Genomic DNA, 23,063 nt, shown 5'->3' on the forward strand with positions numbered 1-23,063 from the left:
CGCAGATTCTTCATAGGCCGCCTTGAATGGCAGCCAATCACTCGATGCCCCGCTGAACGTTGGTAGCTCGTTGACATGGCGCGGCGCGGCGACATGTTGAGGCGGCGACGGCAGCGCACGTGCAGCGAGGGCGATGGCTTCGGCTAGCTCCTTGTAGTCGAAGGCGCTCGGTCGTGGGTCGTAGCAATGCTGCACCGGACGCGGCGGCTCGTACACGTGCGGCTCTGACGTGTACGGGTTCGGTGGCAGCTGTACTCTCGGCTCGTCGGCACCCATGGGACACGGCTCACGACGTGCAGACGGCGGTGCGGCGTTCTCCAGTGCGGCTCCCGGTGGACTGGCTTCGATGCGCGGCTCTGGCATCGATGTCCGGCGTGGGAGGCCCGCTGTCGCTCCGGCGTCTTCTCTCGGCACGGCGTGATGTGGTTGCATGGTCAGCGCGAGAGTACTTTGTTGTACCCACTCGGACATGCGGACACCCCTTATGGTGGAGGTGTCGTCTTCATCTTCTTCATCGTCCGTTTCTTCTTCCAGCATGGCCACCCGTACGGCGGCTAACTCCATTTGTTTCTTCAGAAGCTCTTCCTTGGCCTTCAGCAACTCCCGGCGGCGACCCTTTGAAGACGCATTTGAACATGCGCGACGTGGCGTGTGCGGCTTGACGGGCTTCGGCGTCGCAGGGGTAGGCGCGGGGGGCGCGGGGGCAGGGACACGGGCTGTAGCGGAGGCGGGCGCCGTGACTTCTGAGGCGGCCGCAGTGCTTGATGCTTCGTTCGATGTGTCCGTGGATGCTCCCGTCGACGTGTAGGTATCCCCGCTGCTCGTGGTTGCCGTCGTCGCGGTGGCCTCAGTACCGGTGCTGTCCGTGGCACCGGCTACCGAGGCTGACTTGGAGGCGCTTCTTGTGTTCACCATGCTTGCTCTTCAATCCGGCGCTCGAATGGACCAGAAAATGTGACGCACCCCTTCGATACAGCACGTCACATTAAAATCGTTTGTAGAAATCGTTTGCGAAAATCGTTTGTGAAAATCGTTTGTGAAGCTCATCGAAGAGCAAGCAGGGATTCTTCTTTCTTCCTATTGTAGGGCAGGGCAGGTGCTTGAAATGAGAAGGCTTTTTTCTTCTATTATTAGGAGGCTTCTTTGCTTCTTGGAGGCTGCGAGCGGAATGCTCGAGGCGGCCCGGACCGCCTATATTTAAATGCGCTCTCCGCCGCGCGGGCGGTGGGAGGCGGGGCAAGAAATGCGTCGACCAATCAGAGCGCTTTGCACCATAAGCGCCCTCATTGGTACTATCTACTATCTATTATCGCGCCTAACAAGCCTCATACTTTATTTATTAATAAACAACTTATACTAGGTATATTTACAAACTATTAAAACTATTACCAGATATTATACCTACTACAAACATTAACTATGTTAGATCTTTACCTACCTATAAACATAACCAAATAAACTTTATTAAACAAACAAACAAATAATTATAAACAATTAAATCATCAACTAAACTAAACAGTCTTGAACACAACTAAAAACATAAATATTGGGTTAAAATTTAAATAAATTACCTAAATGATTTAAAATATTGGGGCTATTTGGTGTCAGCATTCTGGTAGTGGAACCTTTTCATTGCTCGCAAGTGTAGTGGATACACAAGTGTACCGGAAAAGTTGCTTTCCAAAGAGTTTTACTTGATTCTAACTTGCTGAATGTATGCTATGCAAGTAGGTAAACAAGATACAAACTTGCACAATGCAAACTTTTCAACAGAATCCAATATTATTTTATCCAATCTGGTCTCCCTGTCTGGGTACCGACATGACGTTGTTCCTGAAATTAAATAAAGGTGGCAATTGGCGGCTGAAGACACGAGGTAATAATAAGCATTTGAAGGATATCCCACACATTGTCATCCGACCCCAAACTAGACAGAGCCCGTTGTATGGGTATCAGACTTCTGATGTATATTCACAGATATAATAATTATTATATACCTACATATCAACACCCAACACCATCTACCCAACTGATTTATAATATCATAGCCTGGTATTATCAAGTCATAAAGTACTACTTCTTCTGTACTAGTAATTAATTTGTTGTGTATAAAAGTGGTTTAAAACATGGAAAATACAATATTTTCCTTGTCTTTTTGTATAAGAAAGTATTCAACAAGTATCTAAGAAACATGTTGAATATTATCACATTCTTTAGACTAAGAAGAAGTTGGCACAAGAAATGAAATTATGGTGCTTCGAATTTTCGCTAGAGCTGGGAAGTAATATACAGTTTGAACAAACCAATAGTTTGGCTACTAGAATTCAGATAAGTAGTTAGATTTATGACCAGTTTGTGACCAACTTTGGAAATGTTGCTAGAATGACGATTAATAAAATGAAATAATCTTGAAAAAATTTGATTTTGCGGAAGTAGGTATGTGCATACAATAACAACAATGAAAGAGTATAAAACAATAACAATAAAATTAAATGTAGTAAAACAATAGCAATGAAAAAGTCCCACCCTTGAAATGACTTAACGAAATTACACTATTTTTTTACATTTAATTAGGTATAATTTGAACGCATTATTTACGTTTTAGGCCGGTAGTGGCTGGATGAGGAAGGCCGAGGGCCGATCGTTGTGGCGCTCCTTGGGAGAGGCCTATCCATTTATTTCAGGCATCAATGGCCCATAGTATAAAATACACAAATACATTTTAAAATAAATCAAACAATATTAATGTCCTATGTCCAGCAGTGGATGATTATTGGCTGATTATGATGATGCTAATGATTTACGTTTTCAGTTGGTAATGTTCTGGTGCGCCATTAAAATTCGTAAGTGTATTGAGTTCTTAAAGGCTCGTTTATGATTTGTTTTATGTCACCGTGTGTGAAACAGGTTCTTAGGAGGTCGCAATACAATACGTGTTGTATATTATACTTATTAATCTATCATTAAATAAATCATAATTAACATTGTAACTATTTTAATGCAGGCAAATCAGTTCGTAAATTGTTTCTCTGGGCTCCATCGTTGACTAAATCCTAAATCCAAAGCTACATTTGCACAGCCACTGCGTACCCTGAATACAAAATACCGTTCTTTGATTTACCGATACAACTAGGATCTTAACTTTACATAATTAGATGATAAGACGAACTTGGAAAGTGAAATTCGAACTAAATCATCTTGTTTTCAACGCAGATATAAATTTTATGAATGATTAGCCAAATTTCGCTCAGTGTTCAGAGTGGGTTGTCAGAAAAATCTAAGTTAATTAACCCACTGTGTAGCCCCACGCTGCCTTCAGGCTAGATGATGATTTAGAGACAGATAGTTATGTAAAAATATTAACAACATTGATTAAATTATTAACTCGTGCAAAAAGGATGGTTAACATAACAACACGTGATAACTATAAACAGCGAAGCGATTCAGTCACTGACTGCTCAGGGTGTGCCTGACGCATACAAAGTTTAGTAAAGTTGATACGTCACTCACACCCGGTTTCACAATTAAGTTTTTGAGGTTGAGTCGTTCTCAATACTAACTTAAATTCATGCTTAGCAAATTTCTGTTTCTGAATTGAGATTTCTTATTTTTGAGTTTGTTTTGAGCAGCAGAGCCTGAGAAATCTCAAATATGACAGTTGCCAAACTTAACTTCATGCTTAGCGACAAAAATGCGTTTCAAAACACGTTTGACAGCGCTCAAACCGTACTTGCTCAAAGTTGGGTCTGTCAAATTTAAGTGACCAGTTTCGACTTAAACCATAATAAAATATTCAGAGAAGCTCATTTTAAGCATTATACGTCACTCGCCACTTAGGTAATATCATTAGCAACAAGACACACTTTCCCACAGATAGTAATAATAATAATAATAATATGTGGGGACATCTCACACACGGCCATACGACCCCAAACTAGACAGAGCCTGTCATATGGGTATCTGACAGCTGATGTAGCTACAAAAATACATAGATAGATACATATTAAATACAAAAAGGAACACCCAAGACCCGAGTACAAATATCCACATAATATTAAATTCATATTTAGTAAGAGCTAGTAATACTTTTAACCAGATGTGTAATAGTAATAGTGTGGACCTCTTTAGCAGCAGCTTATGTTCTATTAGAAAACATATTATAACTCACTTTAGTATGTAATAGATACCAAATAAATAAGTAGCATAAGTATAATCTAACTAGAATTTATTATTAGGTGAGTATGTGTTGTTACGTGTATTGTTAAATCGTCTCTATATGCGAAAACCTATAATGAGCTTTTGGTATATTTTTGTTTAAATAAGGTTAACTTGTTATTAGTATAAAGCTGTTAGTTTTTGATGCAATAAATTAAAATAAAAAATAAATAAAATTTGTATTTAAACAAATATCTGCCCCAGCCGGGATTCGAACCCGGGACCTTCGGCATAGCAGTCAGGGCCACTAACCTACACCCACACTACGCCACTCGTAGTAATTGGTGTGATCCTCTTAAGTTTTAATCTATTTCAATTAAGCCGTAGCTCAAAGGCTGATAGCATCTCAGAAACCTAATTACAATGCCAAGACTATTTCCTTGAACAATTTAACTGAGTGAAAGAATGAAATCACAGATAAGTGAATGAAAAAAAATAAATGTTTTTTAAGAGTATACAGGATGTTTTAAAAAGGTTGTAGTAAGTCGAAAGCAGATGAGTCAGGGGGTCAATCCGAATAACATTCGCTGTACGGCTTTTAAAATAGTAAAAATCTAGACAAAGATAATCATAAAACATCTTTAATCCGTGGTTTACACCGCTCAACAAAATAAAGTCATATCCATTTGGATATGTACCCTTTTTGAAACACCCTGTATAATAATTAGTCGGTAGGACTAATCAGCATATAGGCATTTACGTAATTACGGTGTTCAACCACTATTAGAAACCGCAAATTAATGCTGAATTGTGATCCTGAGGTTTCAGCCACCGCATGGGGCGAAAACGTGGCCTTATTCTCTACAGCACATGCTGAGCTGGTGCCTTTTTGACGCTCTGGACAGCAACCTTTTATGTTATCAGTAGCATTACTTTTGAACGGTTAAGCCAATTTTGATAAAATATAGCTAAGAACACTTGGGGTGACATTACATACGACTCTGAAAGACAAAACGAAAATATGTTTAGCCGTTTGGGAGCTACCCTACAGACACAAAACATACAGAGAGGTACATAGACACGTTAAACTTATAACACCACTCTTTTTCGTCGTGGTTTAAAAATAGTATCTCCTCATTTACTACAGTTTCGCGAATCTTACGACGCCCATGAGTCTAGGGAATGCAAATTTCGCGAGATTGGGGCTCCAGCGAGATCTCGCGAGATCATGAAAACAATACCGCGAGATCTCGTCAATTTCGAGATCTCGCCAGATTGGTAGTATTGTGTGTTTCAAATAATGACTATTATTAAAAAATGTCTAGAATTGGAAAAATAAAAAAGGCATTGTAAGATAAACATTTCTTTTTTCATCTCGCTCAGAAAGGCCGAGATCTCGCGAGATCTCGATCTCGAACAACGAGATTGCATTCCCTACCCATGACCTCTCTGTAATGACGTAAGAAGGGTCGATTTGTCTCCATCAAAGTCTGTTTTGACGTGAAGCGATCGAAGACTTCATTCCAGTAACGCAATGCGACTCGCTGGTGTGACGTCGGCTCGAAGTAGCTTCTAAGAAAAGCCAGCTACCAAGCCTTTTCATGGTCCTTCGAGCCGGATCCAGGTGGATGTGGTCACTGACCACACCACCCTAGTAGAGCCACTTTTTGATCAGGCGCTAGAAATCAGAGACGCCGTATTGTATTTTTTTCAAATAGGACACATAATTATATAATACATTGAGTTGCACCAAGGAACTTTAAGATAATGTTGGCATTCTTAAATGTCAAGAATTTAATATGGAGATGACGTATAATTGATGACATTACAATGTAACAGGGGTGTTAATAAACTAACGGACTATGGTGAAACTAGGGCTTAAGCTAATGTCGGCTTTAAATATATGTTTATCTCTTTCTGTCAAAAGTCAGCAACTAATCCCTGGTTATGATCTAACAGAGTATGGTGAAAGTATGCTAATAAGAGGTTTCACTCTTTAAAAATAAATATAAGGGCAAAGTTATAATTAATGTGACATCTTTAGTAGATTCCTACTTATTTGATTTCGCCACTAGAATTGGGCCTCAGCGCACTTTGTGTTATTACGATGTGACGAATTTCTTACTGAAAAAAGTTTGTTTTTTGATAGATTACGCTGTTTTTATGAGATGTCGGAAAATTTACCCTTTGATTTTAAAATTTAAATTAGAAATAAAAAGGTGAAGAGAAATGATACTGCTGAAAAAATCGCACAAACAACAAAAATTTTTGCTGTTTAAGGTTAAAGGTATGTTGTGTATATACCTACATAATATAAAATATAAACACTCACACCTTGTACTAATGTACTCCCTTGCGGGGTAGGCAGAGGTACATTGCGGCACCCACTTTTCTTCAGTGTTTATGTTAGTCCCAATGTAATAGGGGGTGGGCCTATTGCCATTTCACGGGCACATCCAAGACCCGATAACAAATATCTGAGTTTAAACAAATATCTGCCTTAGCCGGGAATCGAACCCGGGACCCTCAGCTTAGTAGTCAGGGTGACTAACCACTACGCCATTCAGTCGTTTACGCCATACATACCTACATACTTTGCAAAATATAGCAAGAGTCCTATAACGTTCGTTTTCCTTTGAAAACCAACAAATGACAGATAAAAAACATGTAAAAAGAGTACAAAATACTCACGTCTAACCTAAAATATCGCCCTTTTAGCGTATCTGGTTAAGAAGACATCCTCCGAATTCACTTTGCTGTCCAAAATAAAATCAAGTGAACCTCCTTCTATTTCCGCCCGTGGCCGTTCCGTCACGCCCACTGCCATGTTTCCGCCTTTAAGGAATAGTTGGCCACTTTTCATTGATAGGGGAAGACACTTGGACATTATTCAAACTCAAACTTCAAACTCCAAATTTTTTATTCATCGTAAAAATATAAAAATTTCTGATGAACGTAAATTTTTACAAACTACTCTCCGTTCGGATAAGTGGGGGCTCTTTCTGTCTAAGGAGAAGAACGGAGGCAAGAAACTCCTGAGCCATCTTTTCAAAAAAAGACTTAATACTAGTTAGTATACAATACTTATAAGCTTAATAATAATTATTATAATAATATGAGCCGAGCTAACTATTTATCACAGCCATGCATTAACGTCCTCTAAGTAATCATCAATTTTATAATAAGACTACCTGTTCCCGCGCGCTTCGCTTCGCCTTAAAAAGTTTTCCCGTTTGAATTCCGGGATAAAAAGTAGCCTATGTTCTTTCCCAGGGTCTAGACCGTATGTACACCAAATTTCATTCAAATCCGTTCAGTAGTTTTGGCGTGAAAGAGTAACAGACAGACAGACAGACAGACAGACACAGTTACTTTCGCATTTATAATATTAGTTAGGATTTTTTACAGAGTTTCTCTTTAATGTACACGTATTCTAAAGGTAAGCGTCCACTTATCAGTATCCTACGTAACGCGCTAAACGGATTCTCATAAATGTATGGAAAAAGCGTCCGCAATGCCAATGAAGTGGACGCACGTGTGTGAATTTCTTTGACGGTCGAATGGCGTAATGGTTAGTGGCCCTGACTGCTATGCCGAAGGTCCCGGGTTCGATTGCCGGCTGGGGCAGATATTTGTTTAAACACAGATATTTGTACTCGGGTCTTGGGTGTTGATATTTATATTTAATATGTATCTATCTATGTATTTGTGTAGATATATCAGCTGTCCGATACCCATAACACAGGCTCTGCCTAGCTTGGGGTCGGATGGCCGTGTGTGAGATGTCCCCACATATTATTATTATTATTATATTATTCAAAGAATACTGTATGCGATGCGTCCGTTGCGTATGATGCCGAAAAATGGACGCTAATAATAATAATATGTGTGAATAAATATACTTACCCCACGACTGTAATCTCTGAAAGGGTAGTCAGACAGGTGACTCGCAAATGAGCCCCTCGCTTTTCGCTTTACATTTTGTATTCACAGTGATAGGTTGCGAGCCGTATCTTAATTTTGTGAATGAGTACAATTTACAATGCACCCACTAATTAACAAATTGAATCAATTGGCTTATTATACTTTTACAATCTGTATAACACCCCTCTAATCTGAAACATTAAGTGCCAATTTCTCCATTGTCGGTTATCTAACCGACCAGGGACCGTTCATCAATTATACGTCATCTCCATATAAAATACTTGACAGATGTGTCACAAGTCAACCACTACTCCCTGGTTATGCTCTAACCGACTGGCTATGGAGGATTAAATTCTTGACAGAAGTGTCAAAAGTCAAGCAATAATCCCTGGTTATGCTCTAACCGACTATGGAGAAATTGGCACTTATTCTATCAAATAAACCAAACGTACAGTCTCCCATTCCGACCGGGGGGAGTATGTACTAGCGAGTCTGATTTTATTTCCTCACCACATGGTTCGTGGTTTCCCATCTGATCACAAATTTATTTGCTCCTATATTATTATTAGATTTACCGAGTGCTTCGCCTTAAAAACCGTAGTAGTAATTTTGGAAAATATAATTTTGTCTATGTGGTAGGTAATTCAAGATGTTAGTTCCCTGATACTAAAATTCATTAAAGTTGGTAATCAGATTAGTAGAAACCGAGTACTGAATGAAGAAACTGTGCTATGGAGAGAGCTATGCTTGGGGTTTCTCTGATGGATCGTATCAGAAATGAGGTTATCCGTCTGAGGACTAAGGTTACCGACATAGCTGTCAAAATATGCAAGCTGAAGTGGCAGTGGGCTGGTCATATCTGCCGAAGAACCGATAACCGTTGGGGTAGACGAGTTCTCGAGTGGAGACCACGAACAGGCAAACGCAGCGTGGGACGCCCTCCTGCCCGCTGGACTGACGACCTTAGGCGGGTGGCGGGTAGTGGTTGGATGAGGAAGGCCGAGGACCGAGTGTTGTGGCGCTCCTTGGGAGAGGCCTATGTCCAGCAGTGGATGATTATTGGCTGATGATGATGATGATGAGTACTGAATTGTGATGTACAGATCAAATAAGCATGTGGGGTCGCTACATGGTTAATTAAAAACTTATAATACGACTAGCTGACGTCACAGAAATGGCATTTTAACGCAGTAAGTGCCAATTTCGCCATAGTGGGTTAAAGCATAACCAGGGATTATTGCTTGACTTTTGACACTTCTGTCAAGAATTTAATATGGAGATGACGTATAATATCAACCTTTCCCTGGTTACGATCTATCCGACTATGGAGAAATTGGAGCTAAGGGTGCTTTTTCGATAGGTAGATGAACGTATAGTGGATGCGATAATAAACTTTCACCGCGATTTTGCATCTTTATGACAGCACAAAATAATATCCGTTAGAACTTCGACCCATAACAAAAATAAGATTGACGATTCGCTTTATTCGTTTGTATTTTTGGTACCTATATTGTTTCTTATTCTAGACATGATGTTTTTATTTGTTTTCGTTACCAGAAAAATAAGTATCTACCTATATATTTTCAAGATATGATTTTTATTGTAGGTAGTAAAAATCTTGCGACAGGAATAGTAATTCAAAACAAAAGGTTTTTAACCGAATTTCAGACGTGTGAGGTGAAAAATTTATGTGCATACCTTACTTAATAATAGTAATCCTAACTAATATTATAAATGCGAAAGTAACTGTGTCTGCCTGTCTGTCTGTCTGTCTGTTACTCTTTCACGCCAAAACTACTGAACGGATTTGAATGAAATTTGGTATACATACGGTCTAGACCCTGGGAAAGAACATAGGCTACTTTTTATCCCGGAATTCCCACGCGAAAACTTTTTAAGGCGAAGCGAAGCGCGCGGGAACAGCTAGTAATATTTATAATTTGACGAGCGAATGGTGTAGTGGTTAGTGACCCTGACTGCTATGCCGAAGGTTCGATTGCCGGCTGAGGCAGAAATTTGTTTAAAGACAGATATTTGTACTCGGGTCTTGGGTGTTGATATTTACATTTAGTATGTATCTGTCTATGTATTAGTGTAAATATATCAGCTGCCCGACACCCATAACACAGGTTTTGCCTAGCTTGGGGTCTGATGGCCGTGTGTCAGATTTCCTAACATATTTATTTATTTAGGTATTAAGTATTTATTTCATTCACATTTATATTTACAGGAAATCAAAAACCATGTATGTACCTACCTTCGTATTTTCCTTAGACTGATCTCACCACCCGGTCAAGCGTCGAAGCATCATAGATCAAGCAATCGTATAAATAATTCATCCCTATGACACCAGCTGGCGAATAAAGGTTACTTCCTAAAAGATATAAAAAAAACATTTAAAAACCTTTAATTACTATCTGATTATAGATTAATTTTTGTACTAATACTTTAAGAAATGTTAAAAACTTTGTGTTTATATTAAAAATATTATACTGGTTGTTCTCGCGCGCTTCGCTTCGCCTTAAAAAGTTTCCCTGAGGGAATTCTGGGATAAAATGTAGCCTATGTTCTTTCCCAAGGTCTAGACCGTATGTATACCAAATTGCATTCAAATCCGTTCAGTAGTTTTGGCGTGAAAGAGTAACAGACAGACAGACACAGTTACTTTCGCATTCATAAAATTAGTTAGGATTTTTTGTGAATATCTGTACGTTATTACTTATTATGACAAAAGTAGTTCAGAATGAAGAGCTCTGTGACCTACTTTTGAATGTGCACCTACGAAAGACTCAGCCTGTATATTCTCAGAGTATGCTTTATTGAAAACAAGCTGCTCCCGTGAGCTTCGCTTCGCCTTAAAAAGTTTTCCCGTGGGAATTCCGGGATAAAAAGTAGCCTATGTTCTTTCTCAGGGTCTAGACCATATGTATTATAAATTTCATTCAAATCCGTTCAGTAGTTTTGGCATGAAAGAGTAACAGACAGACAGACAGACACAGTTACTTTCGCATTTATAATAATAGTTAGGAAGTATTGGTCAAACAAGAAACCCCCTGCAGTTGCCCAGAAGAATTATAAACCCGTATTTATGTAAGATTCATGAGTATAATGTCTGCTTAGCCCAGAATCTGCTATACGGGAGGCGTGTCAAGTGTTTGACGATAGATTATTCAGGATTTCACACTTTCAGGTCAACTTCGAATGAAAAAGACTTTGTGAGGTAATTTTGTGCGGAGGTTCAAATGACTATTTTATTTATTTTTTGGTGTATATATACACTCAGGAGCAATGAAAAAGTTCCACATACAAAATCTCGTCACCAAATTTAATGACCCCAATTTTTTAAAACATTGAATTTAGAATTTAATCAAAACTATATGTACTTCAATATTCAGATGGCGTAAATTAAGCTTACGTCTTTTCCGTTTAATTTGTTCGTAGTAATTTGGTGCTACGCTATGTCTATTCTATTCTATTCTAGAAAGAATGGCACATGCTATATCACTGGATCTTGTTTATTACTCGTAAGTGTTGTATATTTGATTCCAACGGCGGTTTAGATACAATACCTCTACCTTAATGCCATGAAATATGCTACAAAATACAATACCCTCCTAATGATAATTGCCTGAGTGAAAATCTCGTATCTTCCCCCTAAAGGGTTAAGACATTTTCACCCTAACAAATGACTCCAAAGGATATTTCAGGAGATATGATATACTAGCTTTTTAACTCGATTTTGCTTGCATATAATATTGCAGTTGTAATTTATTAAGCAGACCCCTTAGCATGAATTTTCATCATGAACGTGACGTGAGATTACTCGATGAATTTTTTAGGGAAATTTTAGTTCTGCTACCGACCGCCAGGGGCGCTATTCATATTTTCATACAAAATTACTCGATGAATTATACTTCACGTTCACGATGAAAATTCATGCTAAGGGGTCTGTTAGTTTAATAAGGTTTAAACATAAACTAGGAGGAATTTTATTTTAACATCCCGTGAAGAGGACGATTCCCATTGGTTTCCCTTTGGGATTGATTGATTTGATAGTTATAATGTCAAACCAACACTCTATTCCTGACGCATACACAGGAAGAAAAAGAGACCCTGACCAGCCAAGGGTTTGGAGAAGGAACGGGATCACGCGTCTTAACCATACACGAAGCACAGGGATTGACGTACGAATCCATCATTATCATAAAAACAAAAGATAAAATAAAGTTGCACGATAGCATACCTCACGCAGTAGTGGCGCTGTCGAGGCACACCTCCGCCTGCACCTACTATGCGGATGACACCGAGGACGCTATCGGCAACCTCGCTAGAACGGCAATAACAGCACCGAAGAAACGGATCCTCGAGTACAACCTAAAGATGGCAATAAAAAATCGGGACAAAGAGGTCATTGCCCAGCAATCAAGGCTTTTGGCAACGCAAAATGGAGCGGAATAGGAGAATTTTGATTTTAATTTTATATTGACGGCCAAACCGTATTGCATGTATTTTATAGTTTTGTTATGTATAGTATATAGCATGTATTGTATAGTTTTGATATGTAGGTATTGTATAGTATATCATGAATTAATATTATCTGTATAAGAACTAACCAATAAAATTAAGATAGTTTTAAGAACACTGTCACACATTAACACCAGGCAAAACAACAGCGATGACAAAAGGAGTGTGTGGCCACTGACAGGCGTCTGTTAAGTTCTCTGAAGACAGCTGACACTGGCCCTACCCTTCAAATGTTTGTTGCCATTATAATTGTAAGTGTGACTGTGTGAAACAAAGGAAAAAAAAAAAAGAAAAAAAAAAACAACTGGGGGTTTTTAGTCGGTTAAAGGCCGACACTACCTGGGTCCCCTTCCCAGGTGTCTGTGTAGATTTTCCTCCAGGAGTGCAAAAAAAATAAAATAATTATTAATAATATATAGGTATATATATATAAAAGATAAAATATATATATATATTATAAGCTTCCACATTGAGTAGTGAGTAGTTAAAAGATGAAGATAAAAAACAACCAAACTCTCACAATATATTGATCTCTCAAAAAGGCACGGACATAAAGTCTGTGGAGTGATAATAAAATCTTTAAAAAAAAAAAAAAAAAAAAAGATAGTTATAATGTACCTCTGTGCTTAAAATATCTTGGGTCCAGAAGGTTCAGAATGTAACAGTTCTTCAAAAATGATATAAAATGCAGCTCCAGAATGAAAACAATGTGCCTTCAGAACCGACATCATAAGGGCTAGCATGGGGCGCAATTAAGACGTGACAAAAGTTCTCCGTCGCGCTCGCTCTTGAGGCTGCGTGATGTGATTGAGCGCGATGCAAAACTTTTGTCGCGTCTTCAATACGCCTTATGCTAGCTCTTCAGTACTACTTATTTTTTTCTAAACTATTCACTGACGAACCAACTAAACTTTAAACTTTGTGTGTATAGACTTTCGTGACAGAAAATGTCTCCAGATTTGAATACAGGAAGGGATGTCGATAAAACGTGTTATCTGTGCCGATGTTCTTACTCTATGATGATGACAGGTTCTAAGAGGAACCTTAATCTATCAGAAGCAAGGTAGATAAGTTATTTAGGTAGTAATTACTGAAAAAAGGAGTTTTTATAGTAATTAGGTGTACCTTGTGAATTATCTATCTATCTATCTATCTATCTTGTATTGTAGGACTTAGTTGAAATTAAAAGATTAAAAGATTGTAAATTTTAGTTTAACTATGAACAGAAGTACTTTTTATGCTATGTTTTATATCGAATGAAAAATATATGTTTTCTATTCTTTTATATTTTATTATATGCGTGAAAGATTGTGAGATTATAAACGTAGCACGTGCTTGATACTATTGACATGTTGTTATCTTTAACGTTTATCGATGTTCATAGTATTGCAAATTGTAGTGACTTTGAAAATCGGAGTTAAACAATAAGATTTTAAAAAATATTTATAGGTACAATGTGTTGCAAATATAAATGGCTAAAAAGTGGTTGGTCTCAGGGGGTCATCCAGCAAAACTTCTTTTCAAGGACTTTTGAAAATACGCAAAAAAATAAAGTTCTCCAAAGAATAAAAACAAAAGTCACGTGACCAACAATGTTTCTATGAAGAAGTTTTTTATAGGTGGATTTCCGTCATAGTACTAAAGTTGTTCAGAATGACTACCTGAATCACTTCCTTTTTGCTTAGTATACTAACCACTTTTGTAACACTCTGTATTGTATATTACTAGGTGTTCCCGCGAGCTTCGCTTCGCCTTACAAAAGTTTTCCCGTGGGAATACTGCGATAAAAAGTAGCCTTTGTTCTTTCCCAGGGTCTAGACCGTATGTATACCAAATTTCATTCAAATCCGTTCAGTAGTTTTGGCGTGAAAGAGTAACAGACAGACAGACACAGTTACTTTCGCATTTATAATATTATATAAAGTTAGGATACATTCCGGAGATCCTTGGACAGACAGCGACTGACGCTGTTCTGACTGGCCCATCCCTTCTACAGCTGTCTCGCTCTCGTGTTTATCACCGACATGATAAGAAGAAGAACGCATGTAAGATTGTAGCAGCAACTATGATACTGACGTCTACGAGATATGCACTGATTATGTATCAACTTATCTGTTAGACTGCGCTCCCAATAGGCAAACCGTTTGCGTATAGCAGTCCATTGCTGGACGTAGGGCACCTTTTGGCCAGTCCCCATCTAGCCGAAGGGCGTTCTACGTTTGCCTAGTCACGGTCTCCACTCCAAAACAAGTTTACCGCACCCAAAACATCGGTTATCAGTTCTTCGACAGATGTGACCAGCCCACTGCCACTTCTGCTTACTAACACGGTGAGCTATGTATGTCGGTAGCTCTTTCTATAGCTCGCTGACTTTCAGTTTGTGGGCCAGTCCCACTGTCCACGTTTCAGCCGCGTAGGTCATAGGCGTACGTAACGTAGCAAATTGCGTTGAGTGAGCACAAAACTGTCAAACTTTGAACGCTCGACATACTAAACCGATACGCCGCTAACTCAGTTGGAGATAAACAGTTTGGCTACTGGGAACGTTATATATTATGGAGTGCAAAATTGAAACACTTTAGGAATAAATCTTGCCAACATAAGCGAGTTGGTGATGAGATAATATTACAATGTGTCACGTTTCTTCTAATAGTACTTCTGGGGGATGATAGTTTCAATATTATAATTTAATTAAGTTTTTTTGTTGTAGTGATTGGTGACTAAATTGTTCAAAATGAATAAAATTGGTGAGCGTATTATGATAAAAGAAACTTAGTACTTATATTAATAGCCGGAAATATCATGAATACTTACATGATAAAATTTGCCTATGTTGTACTTGTTAATTCAACGTGCGAGAAAGAATTTAATATTTTATTTTGAAATTGTATTGGATTTTTTCATACAGACAAGTGGATTATTTTGTGAAACTTATGTTTTGGAAAGTGGTGTTTTGGGAAAATGGCTAACCCATTCCGAAAGGACAATAATAAATAATAAACTTTTTTACGTGTTGGACCTTGTAGTTTCTGTAGCAAAGTTAGCTTTTAGGCCTCTATCTATATTATTCAATCCCATAACACCTATCTCAGGCTATTTTGCTTCAGTTTCTACCCTGAAAGCCTTTTTCTGATTAGATTACCTATTAAGAAAAATTTACTAGAATCCTACTTAAGTACATTACAATTTAAAAACGCATTTCTTTTTTCATTTAAATCATATTGATTTATGTTGATTTCAGCAAGGATACCGACACGCTACGCCATAGCAATAATGATTTACATGAGCGTCTTGGTATGCTACGCTATGAGGGTCAACTTGAGTGTAAATATTATTGAGATGGTACCAGTTGTCGCTAATGGTACCAACGCTGAGGTAAGTACTTAGGTTCCTGCCAGTGTACCTAGAGGGTTACTCTATACTGACGAAAAACGAACGAACAGAATCTGTCGTGCAATCGGCACGTTTAATACAACGAGATAGAGTCGTGGCTCACGCAGCAGAGCGCTGCGAAACTTAGTTTTCAGTCAAATAGCCCCCAGAGATGTGCTTTGCAGCGATGATGTGAAAGAAATCCATTCTAACTAGTGGTATGTAGAGCAATGAAATAAAAAAATATGATTTATTTAAGGTAACAACAAAAATATTTCAAGTAAGAGGTTCCAATTAAAAGAAGGAACTTTATTTTCAGATAAAAGAAACGCTTGGTTGGTCTGCCTACGAACGAGCAACAGTTTTAGGAGGATATTCCTGGGGTTTTATCGCATCTAACATTCTAGGTGGACTTGTAGTTCAAAAACTGGGTCCAAGAAACACTATACTACTGAGTCAGCTGGGATCAGCAATACTTACCTTTTTAAGTCCATTGTTTGCCAAGATCAGCTTTCTTGCCTTGACAATAACAAGAATCGTGCTTGGGTTTCTAAGTGTAAGTGTACTTATGTTCTTTAAAGCTATATTGCACGCTGGGTCACTTTGAGCCCATAATATTTATTATAGAATAATTACTTATACCTATTTAAAAAGTAAAAGTAAGTAAAGTAAAAATGTTTATTTCCTTTAAAAATATACAAGAGATGGTGAATGTACTGACCCCCACACTAGGCAATGCCTGTCCCGTGGAGGATAGAGATAATAATTAACCCATTTAAATACGGCTTTACAAGAACATAAAACTTATACAGTGCAATCTTGGATAAATTTGATATATGTTAGAAAATAAAATCAAAAAGTGTGTTTGTGTGTGTGTGTGTGTGTGTGTTTGTGAGTTATGGTGTGTTTGTGTGTTTAGATTACTTTACAAGGAGTGCCAGAAAGTGTGTATGTGGTAAGTGCCAGGAGGTGTGCTGAAATGTGCGCTATTTTAACTGTTTTAATAGACTTTCTGATTCCTCATAGGTCCAGCTATTTAATAACATAACATAACCAGAACAACCATTGTAAATATAATTATTATCTTAAAATAATTAATAACAACGTAGGAACCAATACAAGTCCCTGGGGAACACCTTGTAAAATTTGCCGTTATTTTAATATTTTCCAGGGTTTTATTTTTCCTGCCATTGCAGGATTGATTGCTAACTGGGCTGTTCCAAACGAGAGAGGAAAATTTTCAGCAGCTGTTATTGGAGGGACCATTGGTACTGTGGTCGCGTGGTCTACCCTTGGTGTAATTATTGAGAACTACGGATGGGAGTGGGGGTTCTACTCGTTTGGAATTGTCGGAGTGATATTCTGCTTGCCGTGGGCTTACATAGTATATGATACTCCTTATAACCATCCACGGATCGAAGAAGCAGAAAAACTGTATATCCAGGATGGTATACCGAAAAATAACACGGCTAAAGTAATTTCACATTTGTTCACATTGTTTTTTAACACTGTCTTTATAAAATGTTGATATTGTATACTTACCTAATATATAATTATTATCATAGCTTGAATATTTTCTACTAACGTTTAGTTTATTTTTTACAGCCTCTACCACCATATTGGCGAATTCTTACTAATGTGCCTTGTTTGGCTATAATCATACTTGCATTTGGAAATAGCTGGGGAGTTTACTTTATTCAAAACGCTGCACCATTGTTTATATCAAACGTATTGCAATACAAACTGGGCGGAACAGGACTCGTTTCATCTTTAACATACATTATGAGAAGTATAGCTGCTTTCCTATTTGGTATAATTGGAGATTTCATTTTGAGAAGAAAAATTATGTCAGTGAATACGCTAAGAAAATCTTCGGTAACCTTTTCGCATGTATTACCTGGATTATTGTTATTAGCATTAACTACAACTTCAGATCCGCTGGTAGCTGTAACTTTGATGATCACTTCTATAGGTTTTAATGGGTCTGCAGTCCTGAATGTTACAGTCAACTGTTATGATTTGACGCCAAATTTTGCTCCAGCTACTTTTGGATTGGCTACAGGTATTGGTGCTATTTCTGGAATTTTAACACCGCTAGTAGTCGCTCATTTCACCAAAGAAGATGAGGTAAGCTCTGGGTATATTTTCCGGCTTTATCATTATCCGCCTTTTATAAAGAAGTTTTTTTTTATACACTCACGGGCAATCAAATAGTTCCACTCACAAAATGCCGACACTAAACGACCCCAATTCTTTCAACAAAATATTATTGTTTTTAGTTGGTAGTATCCTAATGCTCTGTTAAATGTACTTAAATGTTGCAGAAACCGTCATTAAGCTAGTCTTTTTCGTTAAGGAGTAATTTGGTGCTTTTCTAAGTGGAACCTTTTCATTGCCCCTAAGTGTATATTTAAAATTATTTTATATTCTTTTCAGACTAGTTTGGATAGCTGGAAACCAGTGTTTTACATTGGATCAGGAATATACGTGTTTTCTGCAATAATTTACGTTTTGTTTGGCTCAACTAAAGTTCAAGCGCTGAATGAAGTGAAAAACGAAGAGTACACAGACAAAAAGACAGAAAAAGTTTAGAAAAATAAAAGTTAAAATTTATAGTTTAAGTATATTTAGTTTTTAATTAGCCATGACTCAGTGTTTTTTTTACTGATTCTGATTGATGTAGGCTGGGTTTAATTTTAACCCCCTATTTATATTTAATTATTAGGTACAAGAAATCGTTTATTTGCAAACATTACAGACACAGTTTAAATATCAGCTATCATAATTTATCGATTTCCATCAGTAAAAATATACTGATATTAACGACTGTTTGATAAGAAATTACTCCAAGTGTTATATAATAGAACTTAGGTAGGTACTTAGGTACTGTGATCAAAATTTATCATATAAACGAAAGGCCAACAACAAACTCGATAAAAGTATCAATATGATGAATTGATGATAATTACAACAAATTATAATAACCATGCAATTTACTTATATTTTTATTCGACTATAAACTATTTGAGACAGATAAAAAAAAATATGCCTACAAGCTCAGCATGTGCTGTACAACTAAAGTATTATGCATTCTCGGTCCTCTCTCATGGTTAAGTTAACCAATAGGTGGCGGAGAACAATACTAAGAATAGTAAGGTCACCAATTTATAACATAAACATTATTCATAATGCCTACTTACTAGTACTACTAGGCAATTAACTTGCAGATTATTGCTTCATTTTTGCCGCTCAATAAGAAAGAAAGGATGTTTTTATATAAATATAGCGGAATCTTAGATGGTAACCGACTATCTTGAAAGATTTAATACGATAAATATCGCTTACAAGATTTCAATCTTAAATATTACAGGGTAGAATTTAATAAGTGAACTTCCCAGAGGCAATTAGATATATATAACCAACTTTGAAAGAAAAAAGCTATATATTATAATGTTCACTAAGTACAATAAGTTTAAGGTATATTTTAATTTAACTCTTGAAAGGACATCATAAGTAGCTATACATTTTTATACATTATCAAACTAACAAACCAATGGTTGAATTTATGAAAATATAGCTTGTGAGTTTTATAACAGGCAAAAGTTTCTCAGTGTGCTGTTTAAGTATATTGACCTGCCTTTAAGATGTTCACTGAAAAATACCATCCTTTTTACCCATTTGCGTAACGAATGACTTTTAAAATTACGCATTTTAGTCGACGTTGGTGGGCGCAATATAATCGCAGTGTCTTGGTATTTTTTTATCTTATTTATATTTGTGAAAACAGGCATACACCAAATTGTTCAAAATGCATTGCGGTAAGTGAGATAACATATATTTTTATAGAATACGGCGTAAGCAGTTGGCCCACCAGTATCATCCTCAAAGACCTTCATCATGGATGAATAAGGCAGAGGACAACTTAATGTGGTTCTCCTTGGGAGGGGCCTATGTCCACTGGACGTTGTCCACCATTGGGCCACGGGCCGGGTCGTTGATGGATGCTCATGACGTTATAAGGTAGATAGTTTATACACTTCACATCTACAGATCTCTAAAACGAAACAACATCTAGAGACAGTCATTAAGCCTAACCAGAGTCCTTCGGGCAGCTTGAAAACATCGCTCTTGCTTAATTGTAAGGAGACCCGTGCCGGGTTGTGACGACGCGATGGGCTGTGATGATGAAGTAACTATTTTCTTACTCTACAATATTATTTCAGGAAGCATACCAACACGCTACTCCATAGGAATAATGATCTACATGTGTGTGCTGGTCTCGTACACCATGCGAGTCAACTTGAGCGTCAACATTGTCGAAATGGTACCAGTTGTCGCGAATGGTACCGATACTGAGGTAAGTATCATTGTCATCATAATACCGGTATACTCTATAGGAAACATAGTAAGTGCCTAACATAAACATTTTGCTTACTATCAAACTCTGTTTATAGACTATAATAGTTAAATTTAGATGCTTGTGAATGTTTAGTTTTATCTAAAGTAAACGTGAATGTAAGTAAGTAAATTCGAATTTATTCAAATTATCATCTCCATTTTAGCCAGCAATTTAGAACTAGACACCAATGATATTTAAAAACAATAGTAATTTTAACTACGTAATATTATAGACTAATAGTAGTCTTCCAATTCCAGGAAAAAGAAACGCTGGGATGGAGTGCCTACGAACGGGCGACAGTGCTAGGAGGATATTCTTGGGGTTACATTGCTTCCAACATTTTGGGTGGATTAGTGGTTCAGAAATTGGGTCCAAGAAATACAGTCATACTGGGTCAACTGGGAGCATCAATACTCACATTTCTGTGTCCATATTTTGCAAAAATTAGCTTTCTTGCTATGACAATAGCAAGAATTGCGCTTGGTTTTTTAAGTGTAAGTGGGTACCTATTTTGATATTTTTTTTACTATTACTTTGTTTTTTGAGCCAATTTGATTTTCCACTGCTGGGAATAATATATCTACATTAAATTTTATGACTATTTTTTCACAATTGGATAAGATATTATAATATCATGACAAATAATACACCTCCTCGTGGAACGCCTTGTATACTTAAGCGTTATTTCAATATTTTTCAGGGCTTTCTTTTTCCCGCTGCCACAGGTTTGATTGCGAACTGGGCTGTACCTAACGAGAGAGGAAAGTTCACATCAGCCATGATTGGAGGCACCATCGGTACAGTAGTGGCGTGGTCCTCACTTGGAGTACTTATTGAGAACTACGGCTGGGAGTGGGGGTTCTACTCGTTCGCAATTGTTGGAGTTATATTCTGTTTGCCGTGGGCGTATATAGTCTATGACAATCCTTATGACCACCCGAGGATAGAAGAAACTGAGAGGCAATTCATAAGTGATGGTATCCCGAAAAATGATAGACCTAAAGTAATTTCCCTATTTGTTTTTAACTTACAACAGTTACAACTGACATTCCATATATATTTTTGAGTTTTATCGGATTTATTAACGGTATTTTTTATTGTTACAGCCAATACCTCCATTTCTGCGCATCGTTACCAACATACCTTGGTTGGCTGGAACCATTCTCTTATTTGGCAACAGCTGGGGAATCTATTTCATCCAAAATGCTACCCCAATGTTTATAGCAAACGTATTGCAATACAAACTGGGTTCAACTGGGCTAATTTCGTCTCTCACATACATCATAAGAAGTTTTGCTAATCTCATGTTTGGATTCTTTGGTGATTTTCTGTTAACAAGAAAGATAATGTCAGTGAACACACTTCGAAAATCTTTTGTAATGTTTTCACATGTATTGCCCGGATTGATGTTGTTAGGATTAACTACTACTTCAAATCCTACCATAGCATTAACTTTGATGATAGCGTCAATTAGTTTGAATGGCTCTGCGGTGTTGACTTCTGCCGTAAACTGTCATGATTTGACACCAAATTTCGCTGCCACAGTATTTGGCATGGGCAACGGTATCGGCGCAATCGCTGGCATTTTGACACCGTTAGTGGTCGCACATTTCACAAAGGACGACGAGGTAAGATTTCAATAATCTGTATAATCTCCCTGTAGGTGGTACGTAGTTCAATAGGCTTTTTGATCCTGATCGGACCACTTTTTTTCCGATCCGTGGTCAATTCAAACTTCACATGATTCAATTAGAAGCATGGTTTGAAGATTCTACCACGACTAGGAGTATTATGCTTGTTAGAATAAGTTTGTGTCAGACAGGAATATTATATTTTTACTTTATACTCCTATTAATTTTTTTTTCATTTATTTGCAGACCAGTTTGGAGAGCTGGAAGCCAGTGTTTTACATAGGATCAGGAATGTACGTGCTATCTGCAATCATCTTCATTTTGTTTGGTTCAACGAAAGTTCAAGCGTTTAATGAAATAACCTATCATGACAATCCGGAGGAAGCGAAAGAAAAAAAACAAGACAAATAAAAAAGTATTATTCAAAACTGTTTTTTATCAAAATTTTATAGGAATTTGAATTTGAAGTGAATTATTTATAAACTTTTGCTTTGAGAATCATGTAATGAGAAAGCTATACAACAGTTAGCTATTTATTATTATTATTTAACTCTTTATTGTACAAATATTACAATTAAAAGTACAAAGGGTGGACTTAACGCTAAAAGCATTTAGTAGATGTTAGATATTTGGAGTGTACCAAAGGAGCTTTCTGTGACGTATCTTGTCCATTATATACCTACGTCCAGTGCACCCGAATTAAACTGGCTAATCCTTACAGCTAACAAACCCTAGGACAGTTCTTGTGTTTGACACCGATACGATAAGATACGACACTAAAAACACCTGAATAACAGCACTAAATAAATAAATATGTGGGGACATCTTACACACGGTTATCCGACCCCAAGCTAGGCAGAACCTGTGTTATGGGCACGTTATGGGTGTGGGACAGCTGATATATCTACACAAATACATAGATAGATACATACCTACTAAATATAAATATCAACACCCAAGACCCGAGTACAAATATATTCTGTCTTTAAGGCGGGCTCCACACGTTGGTCCCAACGCTCATACCAACGTTGGACTGCAAATTGGGTGAGGCGTGCATA

At 37.6% G+C, this 23,063-nt stretch overlaps 3 protein-coding genes across 5 annotated transcripts in view; 2 read left to right on the plus strand and 1 right to left on the minus strand.

The window, feature by feature from the left end:
- Window positions 1–23,063, minus strand: part of LOC105381501 (synaptotagmin-7) — a 487,160-nt gene that overhangs the window by 296,024 nt on the left and 168,073 nt on the right. The window lies entirely within an intron of this gene.
- On the plus strand, window positions 15,197–18,596 carry LOC105387956 (vesicular glutamate transporter 1). The gene is made up of 6 exons (XM_011558768.3): window positions 15,197–15,350; window positions 15,845–15,978; window positions 16,295–16,531; window positions 17,147–17,449; window positions 17,581–18,102; window positions 18,412–18,596. The coding sequence occupies exons 1-6, from the start codon at window positions 15,338–15,340 to the stop codon at window positions 18,565–18,567; spliced, it is 1,365 nt and encodes a 454-aa protein (XP_011557070.3). The 5' UTR covers window positions 15,197–15,337; the 3' UTR covers window positions 18,568–18,596.
- Window positions 19,495–22,433, plus strand: LOC105383000 (vesicular glutamate transporter 1). Its single transcript, XM_011552995.3, has 6 exons — window positions 19,495–19,793; window positions 20,199–20,332; window positions 20,632–20,868; window positions 21,075–21,377; window positions 21,481–22,002; window positions 22,252–22,433. The coding sequence occupies exons 1-6, from the start codon at window positions 19,784–19,786 to the stop codon at window positions 22,414–22,416; spliced, it is 1,371 nt and encodes a 456-aa protein (XP_011551297.3). The 5' UTR covers window positions 19,495–19,783; the 3' UTR covers window positions 22,417–22,433.

The sequence above is a fragment of the Plutella xylostella genome, chromosome 30 (genome assembly GCF_932276165.1).
Source record: "Plutella xylostella chromosome 30, ilPluXylo3.1, whole genome shotgun sequence".
Taxonomy (NCBI): domain Eukaryota; kingdom Metazoa; phylum Arthropoda; class Insecta; order Lepidoptera; family Plutellidae; genus Plutella; species Plutella xylostella.